The sequence below is a fragment of the Ambystoma mexicanum genome, chromosome 1p, assembly GCF_040938575.1.
Source record: "Ambystoma mexicanum isolate Mex_15411 chromosome 1p, UKY_AmexF1_1, whole genome shotgun sequence".
Lineage (NCBI taxonomy): Eukaryota > Metazoa > Chordata > Amphibia > Caudata > Ambystomatidae > Ambystoma > Ambystoma mexicanum.
This window is the reverse complement of record NC_090921.1, coordinates 970711145-970724314: the sequence shown is the minus strand read 5'-3', so window position 1 is coordinate 970724314 and position 13170 is coordinate 970711145. Positions and strand designations below refer to the sequence as shown.

Genomic DNA, 13170 nt, shown 5'->3' with positions numbered 1-13170 from the left:
ACCTCCACTGGTTGTTCTGTCAGCTCTAATGATTGTTTAGTTTTCCGGTAGTGCTAGCGTAACGGAGGTCCTGGTGCTGGGTGAAGCCACATTTCTGTGACTGCTAAAAAGTCAAGGTTATTAGATGAGATGAGGTCTGCTATATCTAGCGTATGGGCAATCAAGGATCTGGTATTGATGAGAGCTCCTTTGATGTGAGAGGCTTCCATTGCCAGGGGAGGTATTGAGCGGGTGTGCTTGGATGCCTGTAATGGGGCAGTAGTGTTTGTAATAAGGAGGTCAGAGTTGAGTGAAATAGATTTAGTCAATGGAGTCTTGTAGCGTTGGGTGTCTTTGGATTTGGTGCAAGCGCCAAGTCTTGCATTTCTGACAGTGGTCGAGCATGGTCTGTTCGGTGTGGGCCTAGTGGCATAACGCAGTATCCACTGACTAGGAGTGAGAGGGTAGTCATTGCTCTCCGAGTCTGCAGAATTGGGACTAGGCAATTGGCTAGAAGCGAATGGGGGGGGGGGATTTGGTAGGTGCAATAGTGTTGAAAAGTGGTAACAAAGTGGCCATGGTGAGCATGACAGCCCGTAGATTGGCCATGAAGACTGATGGTGGGAGGGCTGCTTGAGGAATGGGAGATCAGGTGGAGGTATAACTGAAAGTGGGCTTGGGGAATAGGATGGGAGAGCTGGGTGCACAGTATGAGTGTCAATACAGGCAACAGAGCAACATGATAGTTATGTAAAAATAATGGTACCAAATTGTGTTATAAGAAGCTTAATAGGCATATTCAAGAGTAAAGTTACACAGTAAAGGGTTCCGCCTGATTAGATGTTATCTTATGTTATAGAATGACAAAGTTCATTCTGACACTTTCCTAAACATTATTTGCAGGTAGTATTCACATAACTTCACAGTCGAGATCAAGGCCATCAGGCGCTAATAAGCAGCAGTAAATCAATTGTTGTAAAATTCACATGGAATGGAATATTGATGTTGAGGTTGGGTGTAGAACGATGGATGTCAGATATTGTTGGGATCACGGTTCAAGACATAGTGATGGTGTCAAATGTGATGCAGGGAGAATCTAAAAGAGACAATCAATGCATGACTTACGGCGAAGACGGGAGCATTAACTTGTTTAGTATCAAGGAAATGGAGTGAAAATGGGAATCACACTGATCAGAGAGGCATGGTGCTCTTACAACTGTAACAGTGCACTTGTGGCACGTGGCAGTAATGCGGTTCACGGCGCACTGGCGAGAGTTAAGCTTTTTGCAGATATAATGTGTGGTGCGAGGAACAAGAAGTAGGAATGCGCATAAACGTTAGCGGGTTATGGACCTGCACGCTTAAGGCAGCGGTATGGCTATGCTTGAGGGGAAGCAGTTGCAGGTAGGAGGCTATAGTAGAGGGGATGTGGGTGCTGTAGGGCGAGATAGGGGGGGGGTGCGAAAGTGGCACTAACTTGCCCGTTAGCAGAGGGAGTAGGCTTTAGTTATAGGGAGGCAGTGGATGCTGGGGGTGGAGCGTGACAAGCTCGGGACAGGGCCTTGTTCTAGGGCCTTAATCGTTGGGCTGGCTTCCGCTTGCTGGCTGATCGGATTGGGCGAATAAGTACACCAGTTGCTAGGCAACGTGTACACAGCCTTGATCTCGGCTGGATGTTGGAGGTGTGCCGGCCATTTTAAGGACAGTCTGGCTTGCACTGTGAACGAGAATCATCCGGTTCAGGCACGCAATCCGCAAATAATGAGCGTTGTAGGCGCTTCTAACTGTGGACGCCTTAACATCAGAACACAGGTGCTTAAGTTGATGTTGAGGTAGGGTGTATAACGACGGATGTTGCTGGGGTCACAGTGTATCATGATGATCAAGGGATGGCGGCTCCTGCAGTACAATGGTGAAGGTGGGAGTGTTAGTCTTGTTGATTGGTGAGGGTCTGAATTGGACATGGTACTGCTGGGACCTGTGGCTTGTTGAGTGCAGAAGATTTCCGAAGATGCTGGTAGGGCCTTTTAACAAGAATTACTTGGAGACGCAACCAACATTGATGCTAAGTGACCATGTGACACCTTTGGCCAATCTTTGCCCTTTGAACTTCCGCTTTGAATTCTGGGAACTGTAGTTTTGGTGTTCTTTCCAAGTAGGGACTTTCAGTTCCCAGCATGGAAGCTGCTGTTTTCTTTAGGGCTAGGACTGACCGGAGGAGTTGCACATCATTCTGTGGCTATCATCAAACTCTCAATCTCGTATACTTATCAATATTCACACAACTTTATACTCGCAACCAACACCTACCTTTTTGACTACAAGCAACAGGCATCACACAAATCAAACACTCACTCACAAATTACATCTCCTGACACTTACCACCTCATCATGCCTCCTATACTAGCATGCACACAGGCTTCGACCCTAGAAACACACACATGCAATGAAACCATAACACACCAGACAAACACCCTTCGATCATTTGCCCACTGTAAATTGGCTTTGGTCGGCTTAATACCAACACCCAGTGGAACTTAAAACACACACAGAGCACATACACACAGACAACGGTAACTTTAGGCCTGCCTTACGCAGCCAATCAAATAATCACCTATGCTCTGCTCCCACAAAACCACCCATCGCTCATCCACTTGTCTTGCCCAAGTGCCAGACCATGCACATGTACAATTTGTTTATGAGAGAAGACACACTTGGAGAAAATCAAAGCTCCCTACAGATGCGGGAGGAGTGTGTGAAGGAGGCACTGTTGTGTATTGTAATGTCTTTCATACCTTTCCAGTACTAGTTAATTCCTTGTTACACACCGTTATGCGTTCTTCGGCTATATTATGCAGGGTTAGGATATTGTACGCTACATCGGGTCAAGCTATGCCAGGCCCTGAACTCTGAATCTGCAATCTAGTCATGTGACAATAGAATGCTGCCACACATGCACCAGGTACTAGAAAATGACAGAGCAAACTTATACCACATTGCAAACATGCACATGGCAACCACAGCATTACCATGTACACTGTTAAGAGGTAGTCTACAATGTTCTGCTCATTTGTTGTACTTTTCCTCATGCAATGTTATGTTGCAACCTTTTTGAAATGATAAACTTCCCAAATGTAAACCATTTTGAAACTGTCATGCACAATGCCATTCATTGTGCACTAATGGGCCAGATAAGTATACCGCGCCTGTGGCAATGCCCCATGGCATTGCTTCACCTAAAGCCAATAGTTATCGCCAACTAGCCTTTATGACACACACCCTATCAACACCTCATCCCTCCACACCACTATAATACTCAATGTCAAACACCCTACCTCAAGTCTCAGAACACACAACATGCATAGATGGATCACAAACTCACTCTTGATAACAAACATGCCCACCAGATTTGTGGCAAGGCTGAACTTTACCAGACATCATGCCTCCAAAGACATGTAGATGCCCACCTGCACTCAGAGCTAGGGTCCTCTGATCTGCAGACAGCAAAACTGCAGCAACCACTACCTTGCTCTCCTCTCTTGACTCCTACTTCATTTCCAGCCAAGCCTGTCTCTTGAGGTTCTCTGTGCGCTAAAGGCCATGAAAATGACAACACTGTCGCTCTACATTGAACCCAATAAGATAGCATAACAAAGGCTGTGGCCCTTACATTTGCACAGGTTCCTTGTTTGATTGTTCTGACATGAAACCGCATCCTATGGTTATCACTGAAACCTCTTTCTTGTTTCTGCTCCCTGCAGTTTTGTCTCTGGACAGATGGGCTGAACATTCTCCTAGGCCGAGAGATGTCAAGCGAGCGAATGAAAAGCGACCTGGACATCCTGCTGTCGACTGAGATCAAGCTGCGGCTGCTGGACCTGGAGAATATCCCCATCCCGGACGCACCTCCTCCCATTCCCAAGCCCCCTAGCAACTGCAACTTCTGCTATGACTTCAGCCACATTGAGCAGTAGCACCCCAACACCACCACCCTGGGGTATCACCCCTCGGAAACACAGGACTTGGGGCCCCTTTTCACCAGTCATGGAAAGCAGCGATTTGTCAGATGAGACCAAAGTGTAAATAATTGGGGGTAATGTAGGTCAGTCCATCAATTTTGTAAGACAAATCTCTCTTAAGGGGGTTTGGGCCATTCGTGTAGTATGTTGGGAGAAATGGCCTACCAGTAATCATAACTTTCAAGCCTATTTATTCTCCGTAGGTTGAAATGACTTCACTGGGAAAGTGCCTTGCCCGTTACACTAGTCCTACAGCAAGTTTGGACAGAAGTCGTTTCATAGGGTAAGAATAACTTCTCATATGTTAGGCATGGCCCTGCCTGATGACTGTAAAATCATTCTATAGTCTTAATCTTTGGAGGAATCTTGCTAGATAATGCCTTTCCAAGCACCAGCAATGGGAACGCTGATGTTTTATATAGCTCCCTCTCATCAGTGACTGAGATCTCACGCTGCAGAACAGGCAATGAGAAGGTGGTACAGCTCCAACATCCGGCAAGGCAGTAGAATCCCCACCCCTCTGCACCATCGGGACTGGTGCTCCTTCAGACAGTACCCCTCAAGACACCAGCCCAGGCTGTGGAACCACCAAACACCAGCCATGGCTCTCCCAGGATCTAGCGCAGGCAGTGCCACTACACACTCCTGCCCTTTGGTGAACGTCCCACACTCCAGTCTCCAGTCCTATGCAAGCAGTGGACGATGGTTGTCCTGTTTAACCTTGGCACCAGATTATGTACCCCCCATTTCAATCCAGCACTGAAAGATGGAGATGCCATTTTACCCTTACATAATTGGATGTAGCCCTATTTCATAGCAAGCACTTGATACATGAACCTATCTTCAGATTCAGCCCTAAATGAAGGAGCGCGATTCCAGCCCGGCCGCGGGATAAGTAGTCCTTCATTTCAGCTCAAGCATTGGGTGACTGGTCCCATGTCACCCCAGGCACTGAGGATGGAGCCTTCCTTTTTTGCAGGACACAGGATAATGGAGCCCTCTTTTAATGCAAGGCACTAGATGGATGAACTCCCAGTACGCACCGCAAACACTGGATGACGGGGCCACCATTTCAGCCAGGGGGCTAATTGATGGCATGCAATGGTGCCTATATTCCAGCACAGACATTCGGTGATAGACCCCACATTTCCTCCCAGACATTGCTTAATGGCGTCTCGCAAGTATGACAGCATCAGATCTGTAAACAATGGCGTCTCGCAAGAATGACCGCATCAGATCCAGTGTGTAAAAAGCCATTTTTGCTGCTAATGGTGAAAGCGACGCATCGCAGGAGATCATTGTGATCTTACTTTTGCAGTGTGCATTATTTGCATTTTCTTCATCCTGATAAACGGGCTGGTCATCATGGTGACTTCTTCTGATCTAAAACGCCCATCCCTTGATCTGAGTTTATCCCCTATAATGTTCCCGCTTATCAGCATGGTGAAAGGTACATAATACTTAACATATGAATGCAGAACTACTGTATAGAAAATAATCTATGGATGATGTGATGATTGGTAATGGACTGTGTTGATTTATGCTTGGAAGTCTTATGATTGCGAATAAAAGCTTTATTTTACATATCTCTGCAATGTGCAGTGTTTGCATCGTGCTTCCAGATTTTCCCCCAACAAAGGCATGTTCATCCGTAAAGCCTCTACAACTTCCTGTGTGATGAAGCAGCCTCCTCTCCTGTGCAGCATTTCCTGGGTCAGACCTCTGGTCCCATGTGGCTTCCTCCCCTCTATGGAAAGTCAGCCCTCCACTGATATCGGCCTCCTCGTTCCCTGTTGATAAATAGCTTTACAGTGATTTGGCTATTCATGTAATTTTTATTTTTAAATTTTTATTAAAAGTTTGATTGATTTCAAACTAAAAACATTGGGCCTCATTACGAGTTTGGAGGCAGCCATGGTGCTATTAGCACCATGGCTGCCTCCAAACCGGGCTCCTTTACGGGTTCCTGCAATGAGGTATAACCGGGTCATTCCGATATAGGAGGACCCGGTAATTCCTCCTTGCAGGAACCATTCCCCATTCCCATTTGAGCCCCCATAGGGCTCAATGGGAATGGGGAGGGAGGTAATGACGGGCATTATTGGCCCGTTATTACCTCCCTCTTCCCCTCGCGGGACCCGGAAAAGACGTCTGGTAAAACCAGACGTCTGGTCCGGGTCCCACAAAGCGAACCTCGTAATCGGCGCTGACGGAATGAAGGGGGCCGGTTTCGTACCGGCCCCCTTCATTCCGTGAGCACCAGGATCGTAATGAAGCCCAATAGCAAAAGAAACCTTTAACAGTTTACGAAAACAAGAAAACAAAGGTCCATCAATTCTAACTATAAAAGCAAATTGTTTCTTTATTACAGTCACAATTAAAAACAACAAACAAGACACCAAAAGACGGAATGCAAGGTATCAGGCTTCAATCACAAGAATTCAACTCCAAACCAATGCTTTCCTTCAATTGCCTAGACTTTAACGCATTCAGAGTTCAAGCCAATTATTGAGTCAATGCATTTAAGCATAGCCAAGATTCCCCCTATATTTTGTCCCATTAATAGCCAATCCCAATGATCTTCCAGAGTCAGACATCCCTCCAGATAACTTCCCATAAATTGTAGTCTTTCCACATAGAGTTCCTCACATTCCATTGCAATATGAAAGAGTGATTCCACCTGATCCACCTTCTTGCAGAAGCGACAGGTGTTATTATCAACGCCTCCCTGGTGTCGTTTGAACAGAACTTCACATGTGGGCATGATGTTCAGGTGGCAACGCAGGCGGAGGTCCCTGTCAAAAACACTGAAGGGAATTTACAGAGGTACGAAGGCGGATCGTTGAGCCCCTTTTTTTCCACCTACCATCAGAATGTTAAGGCGGCGATGGGTCTGGCTTTACAGGTGTTAATCCAGTCAGCCCTTTCCAAGATTGTCTTTACTTTAAGAGGGTTTTCCCTCAATACATCAATGTCCACCCCACAGTTATAAAGTGTCTCATTCATTGCTTCAAACCACTGGTTTAAGGATCTTTCATTTATCCTGTTAGCAGATCTCAAAATGGCAAATGTAATACATGTATAGATTACAATGTACAGCACAAGAGAGATTAATTATAGCTGATTGAAGAGGGTGGGCAGGGGTGGGCCGGGTTCAACCCTTTCTGGCGTGCCTGTCTGGTTAGCCCTGTGCTGATGATTCCCCTTGCAACTGCTGTCCTGAGCCACTCTGTGGCCACAATCATTCTGCTGGACTCTGCTATTTGAAAGCTAGTACACAATGTCGGACTTGTTGGATAGGGTTTGAGTTTTACTGCCTGATTTTCACAATCTGTGTGTTCGATTCAACAGCCTTTTTTTATAGTCTGTCTTAATTTCTGAGCCATCACAGGCGATTCCCTGAATGTACCCTTTGCCCTCATCCCAATAGTCTTTCAGGAATATAAATAATCATAATAATAGGAATGGTTATATAATATTTGCTACCATGGTTTCTTGCCATTTCATAGCTAAATAATAGATGTTAATATGTTCCAGTTCAATGATGGGCAATCTATCGACCTCAGAATAATAAAGCCTAAATCAGCTTCGCTGTGGTACAAATGTGTGACTGCGTGTCCCTCCCTGAGCTATCTCAAATGATCCTAAACATAGAAGTCATGTGCCGCTGTACAGGTCCAGGAGGTCTCCCACCACATGGTGCTGTGTGTAATATTGCCAGCCCGAGTGTTACAAAGCACAATTTTCACCCACTGGGCCCGGGCTGCAGTCACTCTGGTGCTTGTTTCTCCCTCCAGCCCCCTTGCCGGGCCTTGCTCTGGTTGATATAGACGCCCGGGGGTCTCTCACAGCGCTCTTCTCACGCCTTTCTCGCTTTTCTGCCTGTGCTCCTCCGGCTCCTGGGCCACTGCTCCTCCTCCTCTGCTCTGATCCGTGCCCCATCCAGGACTGCTTTCTGTCAAGCCGCTGGTCCTCTGGGTCTCTGCATCTTCTGGAGGCGTTCTGACTCAGTCACTACTGCGGGCGTCCCCAAGAGGACCAGTCTCCAGGCGAGCGCCACGGGACACCTCCCCGACCTGAGGGCTAGCACGTCTCTGTCTGCTCCACTCCACGTCCCTGGTAGATGGGATTTTCTCATGCACAACCTGGATGCGGTGCCCAGTCGGGCCCCTTCTGGGAGTCTCCTTGGCGCCCTCTGCACCTTGAGATGCGGGCTCCACACGTCGGCCTCCTGACAGGAGACTGCTCGAAATCTCTCACGGACCTTCAGCGGTCCCGGGTCGCTGTTCCGACCCACTGCTCCGGTCCTGCTCCCTTCTCTGCTATTCGATGGGGGATGGGGTGCCAAGACACTCTTTGCCTCACGTGCAAGATCTTCGTTCCTCGCACTGCTTGGGCTCTCCAGGTTGCTTTGTCTCCTCCGATTCCGACTTGGACAGGGGCATATCACCGCTGTCGACTCCCCTTGGGTTGAGGACGCTCCAGGGTGGTGTCAGGCCAGTCGCACTCCACCGGGAGGAGAGCAAATTTCACAGGCCCAACAGCTTAGAGCAGTGTCTTCACATGACCATCCTGGTCCGTGCCCCCTAGCGGTCTCCCCATAGCATATTCTGACAGTTTCTTTTGAACTAGCTTGGCCTCATCTTCCTTTCTTTCTTCTGATTTTTGTTTAACCTTCTCCTGCAAGAGCCTGCAATGGTGCACTATGGTGAGCTGTATTTCTGGCCATCTCTTTCCTTCCATCCCCACCAATTTTTTCAAATTTTTCTGTACAGGTTCTGGTAATCCCTGCACCAAGATATGATAAAAGATTGCTATCGTTTTGTGCCACGGCTCTCAAGTTTCGAGGCGCCAAAGCTCCTGAATATAATGAACAGGATCTTTGTCGTCACGCATCTTGTGTGACGTAATAGCGCTTATGTCTAACGTATCTGGGTATTGTGTCCGTAATGCTTACCATACTGCTGCTCTGCAATTTGCAAATGGTGACCCGTCATGGGTGGTATTTTGGATGTTAACCCCTGGGAACCCCGCCCTTTTCCAAATGTCGTCAGCCGGGTCACCCAATATGGACACTATCAGCCCCTTGACGTCTCCCACGGCTAGCCTGTGCCCTGCTGTCAGCTTCTCCATTTCATATATCCATTTACCAGCCCCCGCACTTAATGATGGTAATCAGCATTAAACGTTTTTCTTGTCTGTGTGTTTCCAGGGCACATACTGAGATCTTTTCCCTCCCCTCTCTAGTAGGGGCATCTGAGAGTATGCTGTTCTTTCTTCTGGTGTCAGTCTATATTGCCTAATCTGGATAGGCCCTCTTTCATCCTCAATGGCTGTACATATATCTGTGGGTGTCTGCTGCATTATATCATGTGCTCTAGACAGTCGCCCTCTGGAGAGTGCTAACACTGCCTCATCCCTCCGGCGCCCTGGAAGATCCCTTAGTCTGTTGAGGTATATGTTTTGTGGTGTGGTGCCCCTGCCCCGTTCATAGTATGTTGTGTTTGTTCGTCTGAGTCCTGTACGCCTCCCCCTTGGCCCTGGGACCTGCACTCCCATGATGTCCCTACCCCGTCCTTGTGAGATAGAGTTTGCTTGGCCCCCCTCTGTCGTCATTGCTGTGTTTGTCGTCATTGTCAGACCCTTCGTCCATGTTGCTACAAAACCTGTCTGAAAAAAGCAATGTTCGTGAGGTTGGGCCGGGGTTATCCTCTTCATTACAGGCATGGTATAGTAAAAAATGTTATTTAAAAAAATAGATAGGCAACATAAAAAAAAATAAACAAAAAAAGTAAAAAAAGTAAACAAAAGCTACCGCTGGGTGGCTTTCCCTTCATTAGTGCTGTACGCGGAGGACGGGGACCTTCCTTTTACATAGGAAGTTTTAAAAAAGAGAATGCTAGTATTTTTTTTTTATGTTGCCTATCTATTTTTTAAATAAAATATTTTACTAGACCATGCCTTTAAGAACGATGTCTATTAAATTACATTTGTTCTCCCCTTCCCCCAAGCCCAGGCGTGCTGCGCCACTCCCTGCTGAAACTTCCCTATGTATAACTGCGCTCTTTGGTTCTGGTCGCCTCTCTCCTTCCTGTCTTTTCCTTTGCCATTCTAGTGCAACCTGTTCACTGACCACCCTTATTGCTCTCTCATCCTCCTCCTTACGTGCTTGCTCCCTTGTCAGCCTATCCAACTGCAACTTTCTCTGTTTCCTTTCTTCGTACTTGCGTGTTTATTGCTCTATGAGCTGCCTCCTCCATTCAGCCAAGTCTGCCTCGTTCTCTTCTTTCCCCATCTTGTCTCTCCTGTTCCTTCAATTCCTTTGGTATTCTTTCCGCTCGCTCCCTTTCTATAAGCTCCCTCTCCTTCTCCCTTCCCTCTCTTCCCGTTCGTTTTGCTCCTCCTCCTCTACTTGTGCTGCCCAGTCGAGTTTTCTATGTTCCCCCTCTCCAAGCCCTCTATTGGCCTTGTTGCCCCTTCTGCTACCCCTGTCATTTTTCTCTCAAGTTTCAAAAGTATCTGTGCTGCTATCCACTCTTCCGTACCTATGCCCTACACTTCTGCCTTTGCACGCTGCAACCCTTCTTAGTTTGTCTTGGAACTGTGAGCTGCTAACCCTGTACCTTGCATGTTCTCTTCCTTAGTATATGGTGCTGGTTTATATGTTGGATTGGAGTATCCCTCTGCTGCCCTCAGTTCCCTTAATTGATAGATCCCTTGGCCATCATCTGTGTCATCGGATATTATGCTAGGCGGGGGGGAGGTGCGGAAGGGTCAGATCCCTCCACTTTAACCTCCTGCTGGTTCATCATCCATGTCCTTTCTCACGCCACCTCCTCCCGGAACATGCGCCAAAGTTTGAATATGGCCATGCGGTTCGCTAGTCTCTTCCCCTTGTACGTGCTCTGTAAGTGTGTCAGCAGTGATTGCAGCACGTCCCTGCAGAAATTGCCGTTAGGCGGCCATGACCTCAGTATTTTCCCTTCAGTGCTCTATGACCACTGTATACTATATTTAACAATCTTGTCTTTATATGGTGGCAGAGTTTTTCCCATGTGTTGTATCAGTGTTACTATCCCCCACCATCCCGCGGTACATCATGATTTTTACCTGACCTAATCGAGGGTTTCAATAATCCGCTGTGAATGGAGAAAAGTTACAATGCAATGGTTACCACTTTCAATTTCTATGAACCCCATTGGCTCTGCACCTTACACGGGGTACTCCACGTACAGCCGCTCCTTCACCAACTCTGCCGTTCTCCGGCACACTACCTCAATCCTGCGCATGCGCCTTGCGCGCACCGCCACTGGTTCACCTCTCTAGCAATCCCAAGTCCACAATGCTATCTCCTCACCGTCAAAATTCTTCGTCCTATGCACCGCCCTATGGGTGATGTCACCAAGTTAAGTTTATCATCAAACAGACAATTGAACGCACAGACAATGACCCGTTGCTCCCAACCCTGCACAGAATTCCCCAAAACTCCCACAAACCCCACAGCTGTCTTCCCACCTCTCGAGGGCAGAGTATACTTCTATTTTCTTGTGACTAACTGCACCTGTTGCATCGCCAAACGTCTGAAACGCCTCTCTCCAGGAGACTTAACCAGCTAGCTCAACTTCTGCAATCTAGGATAGCTCCAGCTAACCCCTCACGGGGATACTGACATCTATGCTTCAAGCTAAAACGTCCAATAGTTTTCCACCGGAACCTTTTACCTCGACCTAACGTTTCTTAGACATAGTAAAGGGACTTCTACCTCCGCTGCGGTCCCTACTAAACATGCACTTGCTACCAGTACTCTCGAAATAATACACAACCGTATATGTTACAAACAACACCTCCCACACATAGAATACCCACCCTCACACCTTCCGTTGCTAAATTGTCTGGACCAATACTTACATTCTGTGTTTGTTGACGCTGCTCGGCCGCTGTGCTCCATCATCCCCTTCTTACTTCCCTGATTTCACTACCTTTGACAGGGAAACCAGAGAAGTGGGAATAGTTGAGGGTGGCCAGAGCACTGGAGGGCAGCATCCTGTAGTGAGCCACTTCCCCATAAATAGACAGAAAATCTGGTGTGAGAAACAAGTTTTATTAATCGCACCTGTCAGAAAGCACCAAAGTATTGACTGAAAAGGATACAGTACTCAAAAGGATACAGGTGGTAGGGTCTTCCGGATCCCTGTTCACACGATTTGATAGTTGTGAAGTCAAGTTTAGACCTTCCAAATGATACAACTCTCTGACTGATAAAACAGGCTGAGAGATGGATCACTGGAAAGGGCGTGGGTGAGGTATAGGAAGTCAGCCTAGAACAAAATAAAGTATCATAAGAAAATGCCCCAAACTGAGTATGATAGAACAGAAAATGACATGAATGCACACACTGACCTTAAGTCTAGGGCAGAAGAATCCAGCAGAAGTCTCTTGAGGAAATCCAAAGGTAGAACAAACGACAAGGAAGGGAAGATTAGTAAGGGAGACTTATCCCGAACGGAACGAGGCTCACGCTAGATACGGGTTGATGCACCACAGGATAGCGTCCAAAGTACTGTTCACTGTCACCTTCCAATTATCCTTGAAAAGCTTCCTTCCCACGTAGAGAAAAGTATAGAAATGAATCAATCCCCCTGTTAATGTCACAGGTGCAGGAATTGGAAATTTCGCCCTTTTTATGGTATAAACAAAGTACACGCGGTTCTGCACAGCCGCGAAGAAAATAGCGTGCGCGTGCGGAAATACACGCGATTTAGGATTCACGCAGCCCAGGACAGCCGCGTTTGAAGACAACGTGCGCGTGTGGAGTTTACACGCGAACAGGATTCATGCAGTCCAGGCCAGCCGCGCTTGAAGTTAGCGTGCGCTTGTGGGTTTGCACGCGAACAGGATTCACGCAGCCCAGGACAGCCGCGTTTGAAGACAACGTGCGCGTGTGGATTCACACGCGAGCAGGATTCACGCAGCCCAGGACAGCCGCGTTTGAAGACAACGTGCACGTGTGGATTTTACACGCGAACAGGATTCATGCAGTCCAGGCCAGCCGCGCTTGAAGATAGCGTGCGCTTGTGGGTTTGCACGCGAACAGGATTCACGCAGCCCAGGACAGCCGCGTTTGAAGACAACGTGCGCGTGTGGAAGGACACGCGAACAAACAGCTCCAGGA

At 47.6% G+C, this 13170-nt stretch overlaps 1 protein-coding gene across 3 annotated transcripts in view; it reads left to right on the top strand.

The window, feature by feature from the left end:
• Window positions 1-5584, top strand: part of ELMO3 (engulfment and cell motility 3) — a 593731-nt gene extending 588147 nt beyond the window's left edge. For 2 of the 3 annotated variants that reach the window (XM_069653880.1, XM_069653889.1), the window contains one exon: window positions 3741-4087. In XM_069653880.1, coding sequence (XP_069509981.1) covers window positions 3741-3953 — 213 coding nt within the window. In that variant the 3' untranslated portion in view covers window positions 3954-4087. Of the gene's footprint in view, window positions 1-3740 lie in introns of all 3 variants that reach the window. The other variant, XM_069653870.1, reaches the window with a different exon arrangement.
• The last annotated feature ends 7586 nt before the right edge of the window (window positions 5585-13170 follow it).